This window comes from Strix uralensis, chromosome 7 (genome assembly GCF_047716275.1).
Source record: "Strix uralensis isolate ZFMK-TIS-50842 chromosome 7, bStrUra1, whole genome shotgun sequence".
In the NCBI taxonomy this organism is placed as follows: Eukaryota; Metazoa; Chordata; class Aves; order Strigiformes; family Strigidae; genus Strix; species Strix uralensis.
The window spans coordinates 8,084,767-8,111,374 of NC_133978.1; the positions used below are offsets into that span (position 1 = coordinate 8,084,767).

General features: G+C 38.5%; 1 protein-coding gene across 4 annotated transcripts in view; it reads right to left on the bottom strand.

Moving 5' to 3' along the window:
* Positions 1-2,179: 2,179 nt before the first annotated feature.
* Positions 2,180-26,608, bottom strand: part of REEP3 (receptor accessory protein 3) — a 60,739-nt gene continuing 36,310 nt past the window's right edge. For 3 of the 4 annotated variants that reach the window (XM_074874324.1, XM_074874326.1, XM_074874327.1), the window contains 7 exons: positions 23,576-23,648; positions 19,188-19,264; positions 18,568-18,688; positions 17,142-17,255; positions 9,630-9,777; positions 6,998-7,161; positions 2,180-6,216 (listed from right to left, as the gene is read on the bottom strand). In XM_074874324.1, coding sequence (XP_074730425.1) covers positions 6,160-6,216; positions 6,998-7,161; positions 9,630-9,777; positions 17,142-17,255; positions 18,568-18,688; positions 19,188-19,264; positions 23,576-23,648 — 754 coding nt within the window. In that variant the 3' untranslated portion in view covers positions 2,180-6,159. The remainder of the gene's footprint in view (positions 6,217-6,997; positions 7,162-9,629; positions 9,778-17,141; positions 17,256-18,567; positions 18,689-19,187; positions 19,265-23,575; positions 23,649-26,608) is intronic. The other variant, XM_074874325.1, reaches the window with a different exon arrangement.

A 26,608-nucleotide genomic window follows, 5' to 3' on the forward strand; every position in this document is an offset into this window, starting at 1 on the left:
AAGAGCAGAACAGCCCAGCAGCTGCTCCAGAGCTGTTGTAAAACAGGAGCAGCTCTCCCCCTTCCGTAGCCTCGATTTTAAGAGAAGCAGCATTTTTCATCAGGATTTAATCCAGCCTCAGTAATCGCAGGCTGCTACCAAAGGTTAATTTTGCTCTGGAGCCCCCATCCCAGGCCACTGTCTTGTCTGTGGCCAGATCTGGTACTCGGGCACGTACAGAACAAGTCAGTTCTGCTTGTTGATTCAATAAAACAAATTAAACTACCATAAATGCTCTGTTCACCCCATGGCTTTCATCCAGTTTGTGGAGTGCCACCTAAGAGCTCCACATCCTATGGACAACAGGAAAAACTCCCGTTAAATTGGCAATTCTAGTATTAAGACTAGAGACACTAACTATTACTAATTAGACCTGAGGAAAAAGAGTGTGACAAAAGCACTCTAAGTGGCCTCTTTGGTGTAATTCCTTCAAGACTATAACATGGTTATGCTTGCATTTTTCGTAGTGTTACACTGGAAGATGCAGTTTTGCTATTACACTAACTTCACGCAGGGTTTTTGTTTTGCTTTAGGGGTATTTTTAAGTCTTTCTCCCCATTTGGCCGTATCAAGAAATTCTTTCCTTTGAGGCAGTACATTAGGACGACTTCTCCTTAGTATCTAGTCCATGAGAGCTAAAATTAGTGGAAAGACTGGACGGGATGGCGCAGCTCACTGAGAAAGCTGTGAGTGCCACACGACATAGCGGATACGTTGCCCAGGAAGAGCTAAGTGAGGGTCAAAGTGCTGCTTACCTTGGAACTGTGACAGCGTGGATAAAAGGGACTTTCTAAATAATTTCTGAGCTTCCTCATCCATGTCATTGCCATACATTAGCAGACAGGAGTGAAATCCTAGGCTGTATGTGAAGTCCTTATAGTCTCTGTTTCAGCTGCTTTCATGATTCCTACCCTAATTCAGGCAGAGCAATCTGTTGCTGAACTCTGGCAAAAGCAGGCAGACTTAAACAAAACAGGCTCCTGTTTTGTTCCTGAATACATCTACAGAAAGGATGAAAATAATTTTGGAAGTCTACTGATTTTACAAAACCTGTTAGGTTCCCCCTCATGTTCAATCATCTGTTTTCCCACGTTAGTGTGGAAAATACACAACACTTACAGTCTCAAATAAAAAAATTAAAAAAAAGCCCCCCCAACTGTCACCATTGCTGCATCTGCTTCATCTTGATCATTTTAGCCTAGGACATACATACCAGCGCTATTTTCGAATCACCAGATAATTACTCATTCCCTGAGCACATCTCACCAGCAGGGAGACTGCTTTTAGCCCATATTCATGAATGTTCCTGCTACCTGCTAAACATTAGTTGAACAAATGAAGGAAAAATCAGCATTGTTTTCTGACATCCACAATTTCTTCAGTAGGTAAGGGTTTTGTACTGTATGAACTGTTCTGACATTAGGACTTGAATCACTGCGAGGTCCCTTAACGGTCCGTGCTCCTGGAGTGTATTTTCATAATGTTTAGGAGACAGTAGCAATAAATAGTAGTTTTTAAGTCTTTATCCTCAATTAACCATACCAAGAAATTCTTTCCTTTGAGGCAGTAAGTCAGGAAGCCTTGCAAAAAAGGCCCGGAAAATATGGTTACTGAGGGGTTTTTTTGCTTGGTTTTGCTAGGGGTGTTAACAGCTTACTTAAAGGCAGGTTTGAAAAAGGGAAGTTAACCTATGCATCTCCTTCTCTGGGTTACCAGAAGAACTCTGTTCAGCTAGGAAATACAAAGCAATATCTGTTTGTTTGCACACACAACAGTAAAGCTGCATCAATAAAAATAAGTGTTTTACTTAAAAATCCAACCATTCCCTGGGAATACTCTTTTGGGAGACTAAGATCTTATTTTTAGTTTACTCTGAACTGAACGTCTAAGCAAAATAACTAACACTACAGCATTTTCAAGTTGCCTTTAGCAGGGTAAGTTTCATTTAAGTCTAAATCAGCATCAGGCTTCACAGCGAAACCTCAATGACAGTTTAGTCATACTTTGAACAGTTTTAAAAGTCTCTTCAAAATTCAGATAGGTTGTTTCAGTACTGGAATCATTATACTAAATAACAGAATACAGAGTACATAGTGACTGGTTTGTTAATCATAATTCAAGTAATAAAATATCCACTGCATCCTGCTCAAAGCAGCGTTTATTAAAGATAGTATCAAGATACGTCAATGCATAATGAAGCTTTCCCTCCTACAAATATGTAAACAAGTTGACAGCAAGTTATTATTACAATATAAAAATTAAAGCTTACATTGCATTTTTTTAAAGCTACTAATGTCAGTCTCAATGTAGACAGTCTCTGGTCTGTAGCATTTAAAAATACAAGTTCTTGAAAAATGTTAAAGTATTGCCTTTGCACATACACATTTTCGTAGAAAAATACTTAAAAATACCAACTTCCCATTAATAAAAGTTACACGAAAAATAAAACACATCTTTTGTCATGAATAGCGTGCTAAATGTATCTAGCATTTGCTCCACCATTCTGTTTAATCAAATTATTTTCTGTTCATTTTAAAATTCATTGTAGTTTGCAAAAAGTATCTTGGATAATATTCAGTTACTTTCACAAAGCAAAGCAATTAGCATTAAGTAGCTAATATTGGCAATTACCTTGTAATCAGAGTCTGGCCTAAATTTATTTGCAACTGAGGCCATCAATTTAATCCTCATCTCAAAACGTACAGAGGGCTCTTGCTGAGAAATCCAAGTCAGTTCAGATATATTTTGGAAAGCCTTGAAACTTTAGGTGATTTAAGAAGAAATACATACTCTCTTTTAAAGTACCTTTAACCTCTACATAAGTTTTTCTTTAACTATATTAGCAGTCCTGTTGGTGGTAGTCAGTCAGTTCTCAGGCAATGCTTTGTCCGTATGATTATATAATTCGACATGAACTACATTTTACATTCCAAAACCAAAAAGAATGTTAAGTTAAATTTTGATTTTTGTTTAACATTTTTCCAAGAAGTTTACTGGCAAGAGCTAGACAGATCACTTTTGCAGTTGCTAAGGCAAAAAAGTTTGAAAATTCCATGTACACAAGGTTTAAAAGATTGTGTCATATTTCAAAACCAAACTAAACTAAATTCAACAAGCAGAGTGAAATACATATTATTGGGATGAAAGCTAATCATGCCATTGCGCCCTGCCAAGCATCAGCTGACAATAAACAGCAAGGAAAAAAAAATTAAGATAATACAGTGACCCAGTTTCAGGATGAATCCAAAGAGCAAAATCAAGCTGTCAAGAAAAGAATCTTACAGCAGGATATTAGACTGAAAAAAACAGCTAGGAAAACACTGGAAGTTTATCACTTAAAACAGTATCTGAGAGAACACAAGTACATTTATATGCAAACAGCAATGAATACGAATAAGACTGCCAGCTCTCCTAGATCCATGCATAGTTCAGAAAAATGAGTTTATTTAGCCTTTGTCACTACTTAATTAGCAAGTTAAGTCTGCCAGAAGTTACAGCCTCAAATGTGTAACATGTAGAGCAACTTACTGACCACAAGAGCCTAAACTACTCAAATGACCTCTAGCCCTGGAAATGTGAAAAGAACACAACCCCCAAAGGAGGATCTACATGAACCTGTAACAGGAATGGTAATTCTGAAAGAAGGCCTTACCCTGCTCCTTCACGCAGGAGTCTGATTTGTAGAAAGATGACAATTTTATCGTCATGCTTGCTGATAAAACGAACATGATGAGTTAAAGCAAGATGTGGCAGCAAGTGCTGAAGGAGGACGTTCAACTGGAGAGTAAGAGTTAGAGATTCCACCTAAGGCGCAGGTTAGTCTGGTTTTCAAAGAGGGGCAAGATGCAAATACAAAAGCCTCAGTTTCCACTAATGTCTTCCATACCTTAACACACAGGTAGCCCGTTCCCTACATTCAGGGAAATGGATGAGAAGCACAAACAGTCCTGAGGCCCAAGTGCCGGACCATACCACGGGGAGGCTGCCTTTGTGACCACTGCCTCCCCCACAGACAACAGCTCCTTATGAAAGCTAGATGACAAGTCGCAGTTTCCATTAGAGGATGGGATTTCGGCACTACGCTCATTTCGGAGGGAGCAGCCCTCCTGTTGTCTGGTACAAAACTGCATCTTCAAGTAAAGTAACACAAACTTTGGCCTTTTAATCACATATGGACTGTTGCAACGTCTTACTAAAGCATTTCAGTTCCTGGGAGATGCTAAAAGCACTGCACCATCACTACTGTGGTATTTGACCAAGGCTTTGCACTTGGCTTACAAATGCCTACAATGCAAGTGAGTAACGCAACACCAATACAGACCAGCTGCATTTTTATCCTTACAATTCAAACCCTGGCCCAAAGTCTACAGAAGACTACTTCAAATGCCAGTATATATTAACAGGCCATTAAGTGCCTCCCAGCAGTGAATCCGCTATAGGTGTAATACACAGAAAAAGAACCGCAGCAGGCCCAAGCCTTAAGAGCATGTTGAAAAGCACTGCAGTAGACTTGCAGATGACTGTCATACCTGGGGGAAGGTCTAATGACTGGACTCCAAGGGCCAAAGATAAGAGGGCTCACACACCATTTTCTCTTCAAGAAAAGTAACACCATCTCTCCCCATGCCAAGTAATAACATACTGTCTACAGAAAGTGGGTGTTTTCTCCCTGAATCCACAGTAGAAATAGTCACACAGAAAACTAAAATCAGCCTAATTCTGATTTGCAGAAAACAGAACTAAGGGGGGCCTCAGAAAGTCAGTTTGACAAGTCCTTGCCTTGAATGACATTCCAAAATTAATCTCTGTGCAAACAGTTATGTCATGGGACTCTAGGTTATAAAATAGCTGACTAAATCAGCTAGACTTTTAGAAAAAGCTATTTGTATGTAAATATTTTAGTAATAACTTTAGCAATAAAAGTTCTACACAGCCAATTTTAGAATCCACATATGATATAAAATACACACACATACATGTTCTTTTTTATATATTCATTCTTAAAGGAACACAGAGCAAAACCAAACCAGGACCTGAATAATCTATCATACATGCCTTCATGTCAGCATGACTTCTAATACACAGCTGATGGGCTGATCAGATCCCTGAGGTCTATCACTGGAATTGCTACAAGTTTTTCTTACCACAATTTTAACCAAAAACTGACCTAAAAATCATGTTACATCTCTCTAGGTGAAGGAGGAAGAAAGACACAAACAAAACAGAACAAAAACAAAACAAAAAAAACGCCACACACAGACAAAAAACCATACGGCCTTGTAATACATAAAAAGGCACCTGATAATATTGTTAAATGTTAGTAGCAATTATCTACAGCATCCTAAGTGTACTTAAGCAATCAAGATAAATTAAAAAAAAAAAAAAATCACGAAGCACAAGAATTGCTGGCATTCAAAAGATAAGTCTAACCTACCTAAGAAGTCACTAAAATGACATGTGCAGCTGTAAATCAGTAAGAGTGTGCAAAACTATACAGTTTTGCATAAAGTGCTAAATGTACCCCCAGTTTGCACGTATTAGTATTGTATAAGTTTGTTAAGCTTGGCAATATGATGCAAGAAGATGATCTTAAGGATGTACCTACCATACCTACCTCGTCTTTTCTTTTCCTTCCCCACCATCCTCCATTGTACTTTAAACTGTACATTTTTAAATTACAGAAAGGCCTTTTCAGGAATTGTAGTTCAGAAAAATATTTCAAGTATACCTATCTTTCCATGTAAACGTGGGGCCACTATGAGTTCAATTTACACAAGTTCCAAACACTTACAACTTCTGCTAATTCAACTGGAGTTGTAATCATTTCAGTCTGTTAGGTACCTCTGGAAAAAGGCTGTTTCCTGTTACTCATTTAACTCCCATTTAAGGAGTGCTGAAAGTCATACTATAACTTGTCCAGATTTGAGTCAAAACAATAAGCAATTACAGAAAAGCAGAGTAATACTTTATCCAACCGTTTAGGTTCATAAAACCAAGTCCTACCATATCTATTCATATATACTCATTATATGAATCATACACAGATCTTTAAACACTTGACACACTGAATTCAAGTTATTATAATACAGCAGTTTGTCTTGTAGGCATTGTGCAATACACTTAGAAGTACACAGCGGGTCTCTTCTTTACTCTGTATTTCAGTGATCCATACCGTATCTGAGGGAGGGAAAAAAAAAAAAAACACAACTTCACTAAGAGTTGAGATCACTTCAGGCAGAAATATTATTTGCCTTTCCACCAATCCAATCTAGCAAGTGTCTAAATGTGCTTTGAACACTCCACAGTTTCAGCAAGAGAATCTACCTATGACTGAGATAGTTTCAACAGAAATGGGCAAGAAGGGTAAGTCTCAACTGTTTTCCCAGAATTACCCAAAAGCTTTTATGAGATTCCATAGAGATTTATCCAGAAGTATCTTTAAATTTTGTGACACATGCAAATATAAAGCACTTTGAATCCTACACGGGATCTTCTCTTTATGGGTAACAAGTCAGAGCAGGCCATACGTCCATGGGAACTAAAAAAGTCTGAATCTTCTTTAATCCATTAAACAGCAGATGTTTAAGTTGCAGAACCAAGATATGCAAATGCCGATGACAATATCACTATCTACACCCCTTTCAAGGTGAGTAGTTCCTGGAATTTGGGCGGGGTGTTGCCAGAATTAGCATTACAAGCACAGAGTCTATTTCCTCTCCTCTCCTTTTTTCCTCGCTTAGTTCATTTCATTCATGTGTTTCCCTTAAACACCTGGAAGTACAAAAGCTCCAAGACTAGATACTGTTATCACATACTTCCTCCTCCATTTAGTATTCTACCACCCAGTTATTGTTGATAACCCCTCTAAGATTAAGAAAAAAAATAATTTCTGCATTATTAAAAATGTTGGGATACACTGTTAAAAGCAAACTCAATACTTAACTAAGATTATACTTGCCTCTTTACGGCCTTTAATAGTTTTCACAGATTTCATGCTCTGAGTTCTTCGAAGGCCTCTCTGAGCAAACATTTCATCCTCTGAATGTGTCCCCTCCATCTCTTCATCTGTTTTATCATCTCCAGGATTTTTTTCCAGTGGAGTTTTGTAACCTTTAAAAAACGCTTTTATTAAGATGTTAAGAAGTAGCTGTAACTTTTAGATTTCTAAGAAAGCCATGAGTTTCATCTTTAACACACATCCTTTATTCTTTTAAACAATACAGTCAGTCTGCCAGCTGTTTCAGAACAGCAAAATATCTAGTCTGCCAGGAGCTTGTTGCTTATAATTCTGCCATTTTTAAGTAACAAGCCGCTCTGTTCCATAGGTGTGTAATGCAGTGGTTCCTCAATTGTCAAAAATTAAACCATCAGTCTGCTACGATCTTCTGCTTTACACTGAGGCAAAAACCTCAGTGGTCATCCTGAAAAGTACTTAAGGTTTTTTGGCCATAATCCCCATGGGAGAGGGGTTAGACTACATGAGCTTTAAAAGGTCCCTTCCAACCTAAACCGTTCTATAATTCTGTGATTCACAGGACCTTTCTTCACACTTGCATACCTCTCGGCATATTTAATGCCCAAGTTCCTTTCAGATCGATACAATGTCAAAGTACTATTAAGGGTTGTTTATAGCCTGCGAAAATAGGACCAAGATTATTACCAAAGATTCACACTAGAGGGCGCAAACTGCTTAAAAACACGTCCTGAAAAGATCCTTGGCGTCCAAAAGCCCTGAATCCCCATCACAGACGTATCATAAGGTCTCCAAATGTATCTGGTTCTTTCCCCTCGCCAACCTCTCCCTTTATAAGGCCATTCCAGAACCTACAAGAGGTAACACTCCAGAATACCTTTTAGACTCCAAACCCAACTTTCATGATGATCAACGTACATTTCATCTTAAACCAATATTTTATTTAGGCTTAATTAGATTCTTTTCCTTTAGTCATTTTTTTCCCAAAATTAGAATCACACTCACCTACTCCACAGCTACTTAAAGGCAGACTTGCCTCTTCTGCCATTCTAGAGGCAACATGTCTCTGCCTCCACTACAATTCATCTTTTTCAATATGGAAGATTTGAATTGCATCTGTTGCTCATATAGTCTCTCACTAGGGATGTTTGCAGTGACACCAATACTCCCTTATCTCTATTTGTAACACCTCTTCTGATGCATCAAAATCACATTTACCGTTTTCACAGCAAGCATACTGGCAGCTCAATCATCCTATGATCAATGTCCTTCTACAACTAGGTCTTTTTAACTAATTTGCACAGCTCAGATCACAAAAAATAACCTTCTGCTAAGTGCAATGACATATTGCTACGTAGTGTTCCTAACTCTTACCTGTGGTTTGTGGGTTTTTGTTTTGGTTTGGTTGGTTTTTGTTTGTTTTTTTTTTTAAATCTAATGCTGAAGAAAATTCAAAGAAAACAGAAGAGGTGTACACTAGATTTGGGTCCAGGAGTCGAAACAATTAAGTTAAACTATCTCTAAGAAAGCATTTTGACATGTGAAGTTGAATCTCACAATCAGTGATTATTTACATAGTATAAACTACACCCAAGTAAATATTTTTTTTATGGAATTTTGAGCATTTCCAAGCTATTTCAGATAGATAACTAATGCTCTCTTACTGAGGAATAGCCCCTGCACAACAGCTGCAGTGACATCATCCCTAATGCAACCCCTGATGAATCCATGGGCTTTCTCTCCGGCCAGTGACCCCTGTCCAGCACAGGATACCTTCTGGGCACAATTAGCAATTCAGCTTCAGGCCATTCAGGTGGCCATTTATTCCTTAGAAACACCACGGGCTACCATGTGATTCCTGGAATTCTTCATCCTCCACAAGCATCAGCCCTCCCCAAAAATGAAGGGATGAGAGGAAATGACAGGCTTAGGTGAAAAGAAATAGACCAGAGCTATTTCTTTTGTGGGAAATATCAACTACTTTACATTGTAACTTTACCATTTAAAAAGGTATCTGCCACTGAAACCTTCCTTCAAGCATGACAGCCTCAAAAGCAAAGTGATGATGATAATAATAATATAATAAAATAATATATATTGGTCACCACAAACCATCTTTTGAATGTTGATGTGCATCAGTCCATTATAACAACTTAATGCCTTCATTATTCTGATCACCACAAGCAATTTTACATTTTGAACTATTATTACAGACCTACTGAATTTATTTCCATTAATTTTCTCTTCCTATTTATTGAGCTTCCATAAATTCTCACGTTTAACTTTTTGTACACTTGTCACAGAAACACCACTTACTCACATATTCTTTTACTTCCAATTAAGCTTTACTTTGGCAAGGAATTCTCATTGCTAATTGGCAAAGATAGGAGTAATGAGTACAGTATGACTACACTGTTAGTGGCTGCAAGAAGAAAATAATTCAGGGAGGATTTCTCAACTGTCATAATATATCTTGCTCAAGTAAACTCTGTTCAAGTGTACTGGAATTCTTTGAGGTCTTTTCCATTTCTAAATGGGGTAAATGTATTTCTGCCTTCCCACTTTTATCTTTGGTGAGTTGTTCGTTTAGCTAGAAAACAAATAGATGGATACTTACCTGAAGACTCACTTGCAGATGCTCTGGTTTTCTTTTTTGCTTCTGGTAATGTCTGATAGGGTCTCTGTCCTACTGGCTCATCTCCTTGTATAGTAGTCAAGTCATGCATACTGAAACTTCTCAGTTTCTCAGTTATCGCGCCTTGACTCTGAAATACAACAACAGTATCTATGAAAACAAAGCAGAGGTTTAACTTTGCTGTTCGAGATGGGTGAAGACGTTTAAGCCCATGCTTCTTTGTTGCACTAGAAAATTCATGGAACATAAGCATGCGTTAGATTTACGTTTGCTTTAAGTATTGCTTTTACCCAAGCTTAACAGTATATTGCTCTGAGATGAATAATTTACAGATAAGCTAGCAGTTTCATTACAAATGTCTCATTTCACTCCTTTAATCCGAGCAAATAAAGGCTTTTTTGGTGAGGGGATGAGTTTAAAAGGAGAAAAAAAACATCAGAAATGCTCAAATCACTTCAAACATGGTATTTCTGTAGCAGCGCTAGGTAGCATGACAGTGTAGGTTTAACACTTCCATTTTAAAAAGCGTGGTTGACAATAAATAAATATTTCCGCTGTTTTAGATTTTATCCTCCACAAATTTGAATATGCATAAGAAAGGAAATATGTGTTAAAAATACACTCTGTAACATTAACTCAAGTAACTGAGACACTGGCAGCACTACAAAAGCTCTAGTTGACAGAAACTTGAAACCACAAACCAAAGAAGTCGTGTCTGGACTACAAGCTAGCAGGTTCTCTTACTCATGTAGCTTTATGGACATAGTACCATAATACCAACCCAAAATCTAATGCTACATGTAAAGATAGTTGATCACATTTTAACATTAGTATGCCTTCTCTGATTGTCTTTACATCTTTCCTACATGGGACATATAGGAAGTTCCCCTTTAGAAAGATGGGTCAAACAGCTCTTTCATTTTACATCAGATGATGTTATTATTAAAGCACTGAAGATTAATTTATTGTATAAGCAGCTAAAAGAACAAGCACATTACTCAATGGGATGTTAAAATAACATTTGATTCTTCCCTCTCTGGCATACATGGCAAAAAATAACCATTTCAGAGGAACGTTGACAAGCCTGTGCACGAATCCCACTTCAAAGCAAGGGCTCCAGATTTGGTTTCGTTCTTAAAAATGAAGCTCTTAAGTAAAATGTGAGCATTATGCTAGCTAGCAGTAGCAGAAATCTGGGTACAATTCCACACACCTTTCTCCGCAACAGCAGTTCTTGCACCACTGGCCAAAGCCATTTGTTCTCACTCTCATAGCAACAACTGTTTGCAGATGGTAGACCAGCACACTAAATTATTCCATGTTAAAAATAGCCATGTAAAGTGAAGAGACAGTAGAGTGATACTCCTTAAGCTTGCATGGCCACCAAAGGGGGTGGGGGGGGAGAAGGGAAGTGGCTTAAACCTAATACTCATTTTCTAATGACTAGTCATTAGTACAGCATATAAAACTAAAACAGTGTGCTACACAGGCAAGAAGAACCTATTTTAACTCTCTTTTAACTCTTACACCACCATTCATACATTGCCACTAAACAAAAACAAAGAAAGGGTTTCTTATGAGAGAAGTTAGAAGCCTTTACTTTTCTCATTCTTCCTACATACATGTAGGATGACTAACATTTCTCAAGAACACAACTACAGCTTGCCTTTGAGTTAAAATGCACTACACTGTACAGTCTGTGTATAAACTACTGTAGAAATTCTGAAGTTAATTTTATCCCCTAAAATGGCTTATTTAAGGCAGGTCTGTCCTGCCTTAAGGCAGGAATCCTGTCCTTCCACTACTCCACTTCTTTCATTGAAAAGCATTTGCACAGTAAGCCAAATCAGGAACCAGCTATGCGTGAGAACTTACAGTCAGCTGCTAGGACACCAGAGAACTGGAGAGACAGGACTGTTTCTTTTGACAAGTAACAGCTAACGGTATCTGCTATAACACAGTAAGACTCTTGATCAGGCTGTGTCCGCTGCTTGAAGAGACACAACTGGACTCAGGTGTCAATCACTGCACACCAATGAATGTGTAGAACGGACCCAGTTGGTTCTCAGCAGAATCCATATAAATTCAGTACAACTCCACTCCCTAAGTGTGGACAGAGTCTACTATAGAATAGTGACAGAAGCTGGATTTGGCCAGAAGCAAAAGTGTAGGAAGACACATTTGCGTAACAGTTGCACAGTGAGTTCATTCATTATGAGACACACTACAAAAAGACACTTGCAAATTGGACAAGATAATGTAATTAAGATTATAATAAAACATGCTAAGAAGAACTCACATTACAAGCCTGTATTTCCAATTCCACTGTTGAGATAGAGGACTAGATCCAAGCTGGGAACATTCAGACTTAATTTTCAGTGCAGCTCACGGATACAGAATTTTGTTTTTCGAAGGGGAAAAAAGTCAACTATGTGCCATAAAGTAACATTGTGCCCTTAACCAAACTGCACGGTCAACGAGGCTAGAGCTCCTGTGGAGCACTGCCTCATTCAGGGAGGACATAAGGGATTCATACAATGGGCCCTTCATTCCAAAACGACTTGCCAGGATGGAAAGTTTTACTCAAGTTACACACAGCAAATATTAAGAAGTTTGAAAGGATACATATACAAATAAGAGATGGAGCACACATGCCTAAGAGTCACAGTAGGAATGGGGGCTGCACAACCACTGCTGTACTGCAGAGTCACAGTCACAAATTACACTGATCCTATGCAGGTACTCCCTACAGTCCCCCCAGTCTCCTGCCTGAATGTTGTCTACATCTCACCCCTAGGAAGATCCAGTCTAGCCATATCAAGATCGATTTCTACTTCACACCACTGCATGGACTAATTGGAGGACAAATTTCAAGGCGTTTTGTGTGGGTTTTTTAATTATAAAGGAAAAAACAACCCACATCACTGTGCTCATACAGTACTTAATATTTAGGAAGATTGTTCCACCCCCCATGCCCAAAAGAAGCAGGTAATTGCTTTCTGCCAAAACAATGTGAGGATCTGGATTACTATCAACTCAGAATGAAAGTCTGGCTGAAAAATATTAAATACCCTCCTACTGCTGGAAATGGGAGAAGAAATACCCTCTACTGCAGGAAACGTGAACATAACATTCACATTTTAGAATATTAATGCATTAAGAGCTTTGATATCTTGTTTGAAAGTTCAGAGAATTACTAGCCACAGCTCGAAAGCAAGATTTTGCCTGCAAAACAGAAGGCAGAGCAATGCAATTGCAGGTGGAGTGAAGGGGGTTCTCCTACTTCCACACTCATGCTACAGGTATGGCAGCAGCCATCACCTCTCCCCAGCCATACACACACCCCAAGATGCTGCACACAAGAAGGTGGCAGTGCAGTTGCCACGCCTGCACTAGTGTCCCATTATTTCAACAGTTCCTACTAGTAAGGAAGAAATACAGTAGGCTGCATCCAGCCCAGCTGCTGCCAACTAAATTATACCACAAAAGATTGAGACACACACATTTACAATTACAGTGTAAGCAAAAAAAGCACAGAACTTCAGTGATCAAATTTCTATGTAAGTGAACCTTGAAGAGAGATGAACTGTGAAGTTTGTGTGGTCTTAAACAAAACACAAGTCTTAAAGCACGAGTTTGCTTATTTATTCAATAGTAGCTCTTAAAACATATTAAACTCTTTTCAGAGACCACATTCATTACCAGTGACCAATCTGAAACACTGAAGTTGTAATAGGTTTCTAAATCTAGTTTTTGATAAACATAGCCTACTTAAGGGACTCCTTTTGAGACCACTCAGACTCTGGTAAGCTTTTTGTACGCCATCTCATCAGCTGACCCTCATATGTGAAATGCCACTCTCTATTTTGTTATTGAACATGTATTTTTTATAGTTTATATACTTAACCCAGGGAAGCTGCAGTAAACAGACACCACACAGTATATGTCTGCCTCAGGGACTCTTTTCTGTTGTTGTTTAAATGGGACTTGCAGCCCCCTCAGTGGTCAGGATCACTGAATAAAGCTGCTTGGCCTGCACTGGACAAGTTCTCAATGGACTCTGCATCCACAGGGCTGCTTAGAGCTTTGTGGCTACAGAGCTGCCGTGTGCAGCACCCACATTCCCAGCTGTTCTCCCCCTGATCCGATCCGGGCTGACAGGGAACGACTTCTGATCCCTCTCAACCTGGAAAGAGACTGCTGTCCCATGAATGACCTCTGCAGCATGCTGGGCAGGGAGGAGGGATGAAAGCAATATTGCCGGGGAGCTGAGCTGCTCACAGCGATACTGGCTGTGTGCCACAGCTGGCTGCAAGATACGGCCTCCCACTGCCATGCCCCGAGTGGGAAGAAGGGGAAGTCTGAGCAAGGCCGTTAGAATAATATTCAACCAGCAGAAAGGCAGCAGATTCAGTATGACTAAAAGACATGCAGAAACACAGCCCTCAAAATATATCATTATTATTACTACCAAATAATACTTCACAAATGAACCATATTTGTTCAAAATTTGTTCAAAAAAATGACAGTGCATATCACAGCTTAATTAGCAGCCATCCCACACGTGGTGATATAGAAACCAGTTTTCACTAGTAGCTTGAGAAGTCAGAATTTATGTGTTGGCAAAAATTGGAACGTACAAGTAACCTGCATCTCAGAGGATCTGGAAAGCAGATGCACCAAAATACAAGATTTATCAGTAGAACTTGGTGTTGTGGATAGAATTTCCACAAATCCATACACTATTGAGCTGAAAGAACTCCAACAACTGCCCTATCATTAAAGGCATCTTGTTCCCGATTCTTTTATATCCCAAAGAGAATTTTTATTAGTAGACTGTAAAAGTCAACCTCGACCATATTGCATCCCTAAGTCTCCTGAAATCAGGATTTTACAAAGATTTGTTTTCTGTCATGTTAATTTAAGTAACACAATTTGTTTTGCTAATGTATGCTATTTAGCAGGTTTTGAAACACCATATTTTACATGAACAGTGGCTAACTAGTACCAGCTAAAAATATCAGTAAAGGAATGTAAGCTACAAGCCATGACTCCTGCCAATTACATTTCAATGTAACTACAGTGGAGCAGGTTTAAATCTATGTCAAATTTCAGTAGACTGACCTGGCTGGCTGGCTGCTCCAGCCTCCCCTACACAGCCAACTAGTCTTTTAATACTAATCCCCAATTCCTTTGACAGCCCTTGGAGAAAACCGCTCTTTCCCACACTTGATCTTGAAAATATTCCAGAGAGTTTCCAAGCAATTTTACCACCCTCCTAAAGTTGGCATAAGCAGACATCGTAGCATCTTGTGCTTGGACACGTCAGTGAACAGAAGCTTTCTTTCTTTGGACCTCCTGTTGTGTTTAACCTTCCACATTCTCAATTCCTAATTTGAGATCCGATATGTCAGAATAAGCATGCCTGCTCCTTAAAAAAAAAAAAAAAAAAAAGGATGAAATTGTGTCTCCTTCCCATCAAAACTGATCCCACTAATAGGATTCCGTTCCTGAAATCCTATAGCGTGCTCCACCAGCTCATGCTGAAGGGATAATCTTTTCACCTGCTGGAGGCAGCAGTCAACTCTTGAAAAACAGGGTACAAAAATCAGGAACACATGCATTGTCTCCATTTGCTTGGATGGAGCAGTCACGCTCAGCTTTTTGGAATGACAAACTGAAGAGAGGTTTAACATGCCAAAATAAAGATTTTCAGAGTCTCCTCTTTCATACTGTTTAAAAATCATGTCTATTTTAGGTCTCTGGTATTGTGGTGGTTGTTTTGCCCAAGCATCTCATCTGCACTGAACTAATTCTGTACAAATATTCATGAGCATGTTTAACAAGTTTTAACAAATAGAGCAGGCGTCTTGCCAGTCACAGCTGAATAGCAATGAAATCTAAACACAGACATTTCGGAAAAAGTTATTCATTATTTCAGAAGAAAGTGGGAGGAGATATTTCTGTTATTTATTTTACAATATTTCTATAACACCACAAGGATTAACAAGGAAATATCCAACCTTAGCCAGGCAGCCAGACATAAGGAAAACACACAGAGCTTATCATCACAGGTGCACATTGTAGTAAGTTACAATTTGCTGTTTGGAAAAGAACTTGCATTTTAGCATTTAGCACAGTTCTTAAACTTTTTCCCAGTAGAGTACTTCGAGTTTTTGTTTGTCGGATTTGTTTTTTCTAAATAACCGATTTTGACTCTGGATACTTTCATTTCTCTAGAAGTGTACTCTATTTCCTTCTAAATTATTTCATGCCTCAAGGCAATACTAAGACTTTGAATAACAAAAAAAAGAACCAGTGATCAAACTGAATCACATTCTCAGTATTTTAGGCTTATTATGTCCATATTTTAAAACAAAAAGTGATACTTCTTACACTACCACCCACATATATCTTTAAAAAGAGAGAAGATGAACAAACAAGATATGCATGACTGTTTTTCCAAACCTTTTCAAGATGGCATTTGAAAATGTAGTTTTTAGAAATGTCTTTGATTTATAAAGCAAGTTCATGTACAAGCACAGAAATTTAAGTTAAATGCTAGCTATACCTGCTTAACTTTGACAGCCAGGGATCTCTACATTACTTACTGATATCTACTAAGTGTTCACATTTTCAATGCTGTTACTATGAACCCAGCAGTTTCATTTATTCCCAAGAAGAAATTAATCTTGATCGCCATAAAACTATCATTTAACTAGGTCATATACATCTTTCTTTCCATACATTCTTTAGTGTTTTGGTTTAAATGACTATTAAGCAGGATACACATTGTCTAAAGTTATACTCCTTTTGGTGGGCCACAAGTTGCATAGAATCTTACTTATAAGCTTGCATTTTGTTTTCCTAGACCTAGAACCCTCTGAAATTCAACTGAAGGTCATGAGTTTTGTAGGAATGTAATTTGGGAACAACCACAGGTTACTTCATGATGTAATGGAAATTATATGACAAAGCAAGAGTATGCTAAACAGCAATATGCAAGCTTACGCTTAGTGTATTAATTTAATAATTCAATCAACAAGTTGCAAACAAGTTAATTGTGTCAAGATAACGTTTATCTGTGGTAGTAATCTTTCATGCCTTACTTCATATGGGGAGTTACCTCAAGTTGATTGGAGAAAAACAGCAGAAAAGCCAGAAATCCTTTATATAGTTTGTTTACCAACAAGAAAGCACAACAGAAACAGAAAAGAAACAATGGTCATCTTTACCAAAAATCTGCATAGAAAAATGCATGGTATCTTTTGAATCACAGTAAACTGATCCCCACCATCCAAGAAATAACTACAAGCCATGTTAAACAAACAAACATCGTATGAGGAGGACTAGAGGGCTGCAACCCTTAAATTGTGTTCCAGGTTTTCAATGCATTTACAGAATCAATCCTTTTGTTTAGGAATGTCAAGTCCTCAGTACAATCGCACTGCTCTATATCAGGGGCAAAAGCAATTAATGCAAGCAGAAAGTTACCTTTACAGCTGCTGTCACTGCAGCAGTTGCTGCCAAATTCAACCCTTGCCTTCCAAAATTCACCATGGTCTCATAGCCTCTTTCTTTGGCTTGTACGATGTACTCATCAATCTCCTAAAAGCAAAACATACTTAAATTTTAGAGGGCTGTACATGAGAGTCACGTTTCCCTACAGTATTATTTTTCCATCAATAAAGGAAGACAGAAGAAATCTTTAATAAATTATTTAATGGGACAATTACTCTTGCCTTTGTACACTGACGTTTCATTCACTTATATTCTCTCATTTAAAAAATAACCACGTCTGGTCAAACAAGATAAAATACATTACTTTTGTCCAGCTCAGAAACATCACCACTACATAGCAAGTTCCTTACAGAGAGTAAGCTTAACTTGTCAGACAAAAGTTCAAGAAATAACATGCTTAAGGTGAAATCAGAGAGCTCCTTAGAAAGGTAGGGTCGGCTCAGAAAGAACTTCTGAAGCCAGAGCTCTGACATAGTGAAGTACCAAGGACAATACAGACATGACATTTATCCCCAGCTGTGGTTAAATGCCTGGAGCTGGAGATAAAGGCTTCAAGGTAGTTCACAACAGCTAGCAGACTACAGGGGAAAAATCCTTTAGCTTATGAAGTTGCAAACGGTTTACAGTTCAACCTTCAAAAGGTCAGGATGACCTTACTGTTCATGTCAGTGGCAATTATGTCAGCTGCCTCTTTTGCCTAATAAAGGCCAAGCTCAGCACTGACCTTTACTAATGCTATTTTCTGTAGTGTGAGGTTTTTTGGTGGCAGTCTTCACACCTTTGCTAATCACCCTTTCCACACAAACAGGATACCGAAAAAAAGCTAAGCAGATCCATGGCCCCTTCATACTCTGGCTAAAGCTAAATATCCTTTAGCTGCTTTCAGTTGGGGTATATTTCTGCAGACTATTCTTCCCTTAAACCTTAGTAGAAAGTCTCTCTCTTATCCTGTCAGTTTGCACACCAGAAAAGTCATCAACATCATTTGTCCTGAAAAGGTTTATTACTAGATTATGTTGGAAAAAAATGGTAACATGAAGAGCTGTTCCTAAAACTGCATTTATGCTTCTTCACAGAGAGTACTGCACATGTTCTTCCAGTAGAAAGTCAAACTGCATCACTTCCACTCAACTGAGCTCCTCAAAGTGCACTAAGTAGACCAGTGAACACCAAGCTATCTCATGTCAAAAGAAAGTAGTACATTGTCTGCTAATGCAAGTTAAAGAGAAACATATACATGGACAGTCATACGCACTTGCCTCTGCTAGGCCAAGTTCACACTGCCTGGCAAACCAGTAACGCACTGATCTGCTTTTATCATGTATCCAGCAGCAGTTAGTATTTCAACATATGGTATTTCCATATTAGGCATTAAAAAATATGAGAAGTTATTCCTTACCCTTTCTTTAGAAGAAAGAAGGGGGTGGAGAAATTTTCTGTAGATTAAACTTGCCCCTCTAGTATATGGGGAAAGGAGCCAAATAACAAAAGCTATCTTCAGTTCATAGTACAGTGGAAACCTACAGACAAGTTAAAAGTTGTATGAAATCAACAACTGCAATAAGAAAACACACAGTAATTAATCATCATGAAGAGATCTCAGAAAACACAATTACATGTTAGCATACAGGATTCTTCACGTACAAGAAGTTATATTAGACAAAAATTAAATGAGTTATAGACCTATGGATTTAATTTTAATTGACTGTACTGTCATTTAAGAAATGAAAACAGTTAAGAGCTTTGCATTATACATTCCTGCACAGAGAAATTATAGTCCATCCTTTTAAGAGTTCTATTCAGTTTCTACAGCAAAGGTGGCAGTTTTGTAGTCCCTACTTCGAGTGACAGTGCACACTTGAAAACAGATGTTATTTTTCACATACACTGAGATCTTTTCCTGAAAATAAAGGGCTACCAACAAGCACAACTTCTTTATAAAAATTAAATCATTACAAATCAAAGAGCACCAGAAACGAATATAGTCTCATCTAGAGTTCATAAAAAGCAGGCTCTTACCAAGAGACTGTTAGGTCGGTTATTGTTTCAGTAACTGTATAAAGAGCAAACACAATCCAATACATCATCCAGCGAACCTGAAAATTAAAACACCATCTTCAGTAAGAATTTTGATTTCACCTTTACACAGAATACACTATACACTGTACAGTCAGTTCAGAGCTGCCAAAGCAAGACATTCAACAGTATCTGTCTGCCTCAACCAGGTTTCAACGGAAATTATATGAGGGTCCTCCTAATGGTCTTCTGTTCCTAAGTAGAACTGGTGGCAGCTGCAACAAGCTAAGTGAAATGGCTGGGTCACCGGGGTCACAACCTCACCTAGGCTGGCTTCACAGACTTGGCTCTGCCTCTAAAGAGCTTTACTGATAAGAAAAAACACTGCAAAGAGTCAGTAGATTCTCAAAAGTACAAAGTGCAATTCCCACTATAGCACTAAAGAATATTTCACTCTCTTCCACACACATCCGTATGTTTATACCACCACACAGAAGTCAAAAATTAATAAGTCAGGTAGCCCTTGCTTTCATTTCAGAATATACGTTATTCAGCTATACATTGCGCTCAAGTTCTACATGTGTGCTTCGCATTATGGTATTAATACTGGGGCAAGGCAGGAAAACAGTATTTCTCATGGAAATTTAATTCTATTCATACGCCAAGAACCACAGAAGTCTTGTTAATAAAAGAGCTCACATGTAAACATCTTAATGCTTCAGGGGTTTATATCTATATACTCATTTTTGGTTTTAAGATTTACACTATACATAATTGTTTTGAAATCAGACAATGCTCTTGAAGTACAGGTTTAGTTCTAATAGTTAATTAAACCGCTCATTTTTCTTGAACATTTGTTCAAATTTGGTTGTCGAAACTGATTACATCTTTCAGAATATGTATTATAGAAGTAGTTCCAGACATTTGTCTTCTCTAAGATATCAGCGGCCAAATGCAATGTATTTCCAAAATAGGTCAGTGCAAACCACCACTGGTTATTCATACTAACTGAACGCCCACATGTTCTTTAAATTCCAACACTATCTATGCTAGAAAAAAACAAAAGCATTCAAGAAAAGAAAGAAAAGATAAGAAAAGCATCACCTGCAACCAGATGCAATAACCTCTTTTCACTTGCGACATACAGACTACTTACTAACTCTTCTGGTATACCCTCAAAGCATTAAACACCACATTTGATAGACACTAGCTTGAGTCCTAAATTCATGGGACCCTCTTTCAAAACAAGGGCTATATAGACTTTCCTACAGAGGATGTGGCTCAGATTTAATCTTCACCTTTAAAGCAATCTTTTTTTGAAGTGGACTTAAATAAGTACTCAAAACCTAATGCTACACCGCTGCCTATTTTGTAGCTGTGCATTACACTTTAAAACCACTTCCTTTGTCACAACTTGAGACCCCTTTATCTTAAATGCTTTTCTATATTTCAATTTGAAAAGAAACTCAGTCATGTGATGACATTCTTCGCTTCAATCTCTCAGAGGATTTAGGTATTTCAGGCTTGAATAAACTAAGACGGTACACAACAGCTGAAGTCACCTCTGACAGGCCATGTGACATTTAGACTGGTGACCCTTCCATGAACCAGAGTCAACACCTGAATAAAAATAAAATTAACATCCACCCTTGCCCCATCAACCTAAGCATGATGCAATGTAATTTTTAAGATGCCATGTAAGCCTAAATATTTTTTTTTCCCCCAATATATTTTATCCAGGCTGTTCATTCTCTAATCAACATCTATTTATCCAATTAGGAACAACAATAGAAGTGGAGTTTCTCTTGGGCTGCTCGGAACAGTAAGAAATGCCCTGCAGAAGGTCATATGAGATCTGCCAGGAGTCCTGCTGAGGTCTGGGCAAAAATTCTCAAAAACACAAGTCAAATCATATTTTGTACAACTAATGCATTAGGTACCAAAAGCATCCTTGACAAATGAGCCTGTGTGATTTACAGTGGTTTTCATACCAGAAAAAACCTCAGGAAAAGCAGAAGGTCATATTTGACACTGCCCAGAAGACTATAAACAACTTAACTCTTAAAGATGAAGTTACAGAAGCTTTGACTGGGTATTGCTTTTTATGTTAAAAGGGTGATTACAGATATGGTTTGTTAAGCTTTTTTTCTACCATCCAAGTGTTAAGCTTATCTTTGGTGGCTCTGGCTGAAGTACATCCTTTCAGGTCAAGATTCTGTAGCCAGGATTTGAGAAGACTGGTCATTCTGACTTCTAAACTATGTTTCAGATGCTTATTACAAAGACTTTGGTGTAACACAGTGAAAAAACTCCTCAAAGAACCTGGTCAACTCCATTAAACCAGGGTAATTACAAGAACAAATAAATCTCTTCAAAGGCACAGATGCTAATTTCTAGAACTAAAGACCGTAAGGACTTTTAAATTACCAAAACCAGCAACATGACTTTTTTTTTTTTCCCCAGAAATAATCTTTGAACAATTTGCTGCATCATGACCTACACAGCAACTCAAGGTGTCTGGTCTTTTTTATTTGCTTTTTACTGGTGGAAGCAGTGGCTAAGTAAAAAATTTCACTGTTACAAAGCTCTTGCAATCCAGCGACAAAAACAGATGGCTCCTGAGCCACACATAAACCTGGAAAGGAAGTTGTGCTCGGGCCATAACATGACTGGCAGCAGAGCTGTGCCATTTGGAAGGCTGCAGTTAAACCTACACCCTCTCTGTCAAACAAAATGTCCCAGCTGGGAAGATGAAAACCATGGATAGTCCCTAAGATCTACCTAGACACTCAACCCAACCAGCAATGGAGTGGTAATTCACTGATGAATCAATGTCATTCTCTGCTCATGAAAAAGTCACTGAGATGGGTCTCATTCATCTCAGCCCCATAACATTTTGTATGCAATGCAAATTCAGGGACTGCTCAAAGACCCCAGGTGACTGAAAAGCAGTGTTTTCACACTAAATGAAAATACACAGTTGGAAAAATATGGACCCAGGCCCTACTAAAGGTCTTGTGTAAATGACAGGCATCTCTAAAAAAGGATGCCCCAGAAAGACAGCTAAGTCATAGATAACAGGACAATTGAGGTAAGAGTCAAAAATCTCAGCACTGTACAACCATTGCTTTTCTTTTTCTAGAAAATATATTGCAAGAGGCAATGGTAACCTCTTAAATTAAAGTGATTTCTTGTATTAGAGTTTTAAACTGCTATCCTCTACTTAGCCTGCGGATTCCTTTTGAGGGAGCAGAGAGGAAAAGTAGATTATAAATTCTTTGCATTATATACCTTCCTGATAGGGTGAAGTAAGCATGAGACAGAGGAAATCCTTCTCTTACTTTTGATGATTTTTTTCTCCCAAAAGCTTAGCTCTGGCAGGCACTAGCTCTATGGGCACAAATAAGCTCTAATCGGCTTTTACACAGAAACCAGAAATAGTATGACTATGATGTCCACTTTGGAGCTCTGATGGAGTGATCAGACTACATGTAAGACATAACAGGGGAGTGGAGGAACAACAGCTACTGCATACTACAACTACAACCAAGTACAAAGCAAAGACATCACACATCCAGCATTAGGTCACAGCTATGGCTGCCGAATTCAAGTAACTGATGGCACTGACTCCATCCTGAGTCAGGCAGCCGAGTTAAGAACAGGGTTCAGGAGAGAATATAGGTGAGTTGCCGAAATCAAGTCAGGCTGCCTCTTAAAACAGGGAAGTAACTCAGCAAGCAAAGCTCCTTGTGACTGCAGCTGGGTAAGATTCTTGTGGTAAACATCACTGCTCACACTGATAAGTAAATAATTTAACAGATTAATTCTAAACTGCAGTACTCTTCTGTCTGTTCTGCTCCTTTCCTCCACATCACCTTAACCAAATCTTTTCCTTCCCTGGTTACAATTTTTTCTCCTCTTGGAGGACCAACAGATTAACCAGAGCTACCCTTTCCCAGGTAGATTTCAAATCCCCTGTTGAGCTCCATACAATGACAATTAAACTATTGTTACTGTTCAAGTGGTCACTGAGAATCAATTTGTCATTGCTTATACTACAAGTGTTGTCAGAATTAGGACACCTTTTTTCTACCCCTTGCCCAAAAGTGCAACCAACACTTGAATGTTTATGTTTAAAAATCCTCCTAAAAATATCCGTATACAGCACAGTGTGTTGGACACGTTTCAGCAAAGTCTATGAAAGTCTGAAAAACCTTAACTTTAGCCCTCCAAACAAAATCACAAGATTACCACTAGGTTCACACAGGTGTTGTATCTAATACTATATCAAATGAAACTTTCACATGATTTATTGCACTGCACAATGAGAATTTCACAGTTGTATGTCAGCAGAGACATTTAATTAAGCAATTAAAAGGAATGCGACTTACATATTCCTTCACATTTTTTGTCTTCACAGCTTTGTATGAGTAATATGCAGGATACAGCATCCCAAACACCAGCCTATTGGAAAATAAAAAGAGCTTTCAGAATCTGTTATACTGTATATGACCAGAGTGACAATACATTGTTAGAGCAATGCAGCCAACTTAATAAAAAAATCTCTTTCTCTAGCCTGAAAAAAAAAAAAAAAAAAAAAATCACGTTATAGGTTGCTTGGAGGAAGTTTATCAATACGCAAAAGTTGAGCAACACAAACAGAAAAGGCTGTATGCCCTGAAGACAACAAACAGTTTCACAAGACTGCCTCTAATATAATGTAAAACTAGTAGCTCTACTGGTTCAGCTACAAGTAAAACCAGTCCTGCAGTCTGTCCATACCAAAAGAGTGTTTTCACACTGGCAGTGCTATCACACTTAAAGAGCCTCTAACAACTATAGGTGGGTAACCAGAATCATCTACTTTTATCAGATCACCAGAAAATTCTTCAAAAGCAGTTTTATGACAACACAATGAGTTACATAATTTCATCTCCTTTTGCTAGAACTCTGCAAGAACAACACACGGAAACGGAAGCAAGTGGGAATTAATCCAGTTTTGCTCAGACAGACAACTTCTGCTAAAATTCATCAAAAGTAAGGTGCAGAGCAGGGTGAGAGGGTGCCAAACAACCCACGCTGAGAGCAGGATCAGAAAAAAGATCTGCTCTAACACAACTTTGTTACAATACAGCATTTTCTACTAAGAGTGTTGGCCACAGAGCAGTGGAACAGTTCTTTATGAGAAATTGGACAGCAGTAGTTGCCATCTCCTTAACAAATGCAATAGCTCCATACTTACCAGCTTGCTATACTTTGTAAGTCAAGCAATTGCCTTCCCTTAGTTGCAGCTGGCCTAAAGCAGCAATTACAGAAAAGTCTGGCTACATCTCTGCAGCATCACTTAAAACTTGCTCAGGATGGTTATGTGGGAGAAATTTACACTTGTAGGGATATCCAGAGATCTAAGAAAGTTCAGAACTCTTAAGTAATTTAACTTCTTACAGTTAGGCAAAGGCAGAAGCATCACGTGAGGTTTTTCTTAATAGTCCATCTGAGACAAATCTGGCATTGTAAGATTTCATCTCAAATTTTTACCTTACGAAAGTAAATAATCAACTATACTTGTGTCAGGTAGCTTTAAATAAGTGGTTCTACCTACAGAGCTACTACAGAAGACTGCATGACACTACCCAGCTTTACTGTACTGTTAGACCCAGGAAAGACTTTTAAGAACTTGTAGCCCAATTTACTTTTTCTAAGCAACTACTGCAAGAGCCTTCATCTTCTACAAGATGTTATTTGCAAAGACTAACACAGAACTTAATTGATGTCTTGTATACTAGGAAAGTTTGAATTCAATCAGTCTGATAAACACCATCTTCCAAGAACCACTCCAATATGTAGGCAGAAGTCTTCTGCTTGGTAGGAAGCCAATTTAGAGTACTACAGTCATCTCTAACAGTTAACACATAGTACATGAGTGAAAAAAAAATGTGGAATTGTTAACAGCAAAGGTGAGATACTTTCTTCAACATCACAGATACCATAGGGAGAGGGTTTCTCCATCTTTAGTGCAAGACAAACACATGGTTACCCATGGAAGAAAGCCTGTTGCAGGGGGATACTGGCAGAGGTACTAATGTTAAGGTAAAAATGCCACAAGTGAGGGGGGAGGATAAAATTATGGAATCATAATTGCAGAACCCTTCATGTTTGAAAGGGCCTTGTCAAGTCATCTAGTCCAATCTCCTGCTCAAACCACGGTCGACATCAGATTTGGACCAGGCTACTTAAGGCTTCAGCCAGTCAGGTCTTAGAGACCTCCAACAAGAGATTTCACATCCTCTCTGGGCAACCTGTTCCAATGCTTAGTGAGCCTCCTAGTGCAAAGTTTTAGCTATATCTGGCCAGAACTAGAAGTTTATGACCACTGTCTCTCTTGACCAAGTAGCACAGCAAGAAAATGGGCCTGGCTCTCATAACCTCCAAAGTTATTTAAGATTGCTAGTAAGTCCCCCCAAAGCCTTCTCTTTTCTGGCTGAACATGCCCAGTTCATTCAGGCTCTCCTCATGTGCTGTGACCCTCTTGGTGGTCTCTACTGAACTTTGTCAAATAAATTAACACCTTTCTTGCACTGAAAAGCCCAAAGCTGGACCCAGTCAAATGTATAAATCTCACATCTACATCCCCTTTTCTAGGATGCATTCCCTTCCACAAAACAATACTATATCTGAACAGATCTTCTGGGGCACATTTGCAATCTTTGCATACATTGGGCCTTTACCCATACAACAGAGTTGTTAATGGCCAATAGCAGCAGAGGAGCTAAAGGGCACTTCAGGCAGGTCCCCAGGAGATCACATTCCTCTGCAGTGGGAAGGGACTGTGCACTGCAGGTCATTTAAAATAATATTGATATGAAAAGGCTTAACTGGTGTACCATTGCAGCAGTTTAAAACCTGGATCTGGATGCTCAGAATTTCATAATTCATGCTAAACTGGAGTTAACAGAAGATGGATCCTGAAGCTCTATATATATTAATATATAGGCAAGCTGCTACTCCACTGCAGCAGAGCTTACCTACACGTTTCAGATGTTGAAATGCCTTTTGAAAGAGTCTAGACTGCTTGAATGCCAGTTCAGCATACTGATCTGTAGAAGCCTATCCAAATACAGCTCTACTACAATCCAAAGACCTTTTATCCTAAGGCCAAGAAAAACAACCATCAAAAAACCCTGAATGGTTTTATTCCCGATGAGGAGAAAAGCCTTACAAATTAAAAACCTCACTTCACCCAAGTAACAGGAGATCTGGCAACAGAAGGAACAAGAGACCAAACACCCTTCATTTTTATGAAATTCTGTAGACAACAGCTCTTCCTCTCATTTTTGTCCCTGTGGAATACCCTGTTCATTAACACATCAGCTTTAAGGGCTCTCACTTTTCCTTATTCTTCTGGTTGAAATTATAACCATTAA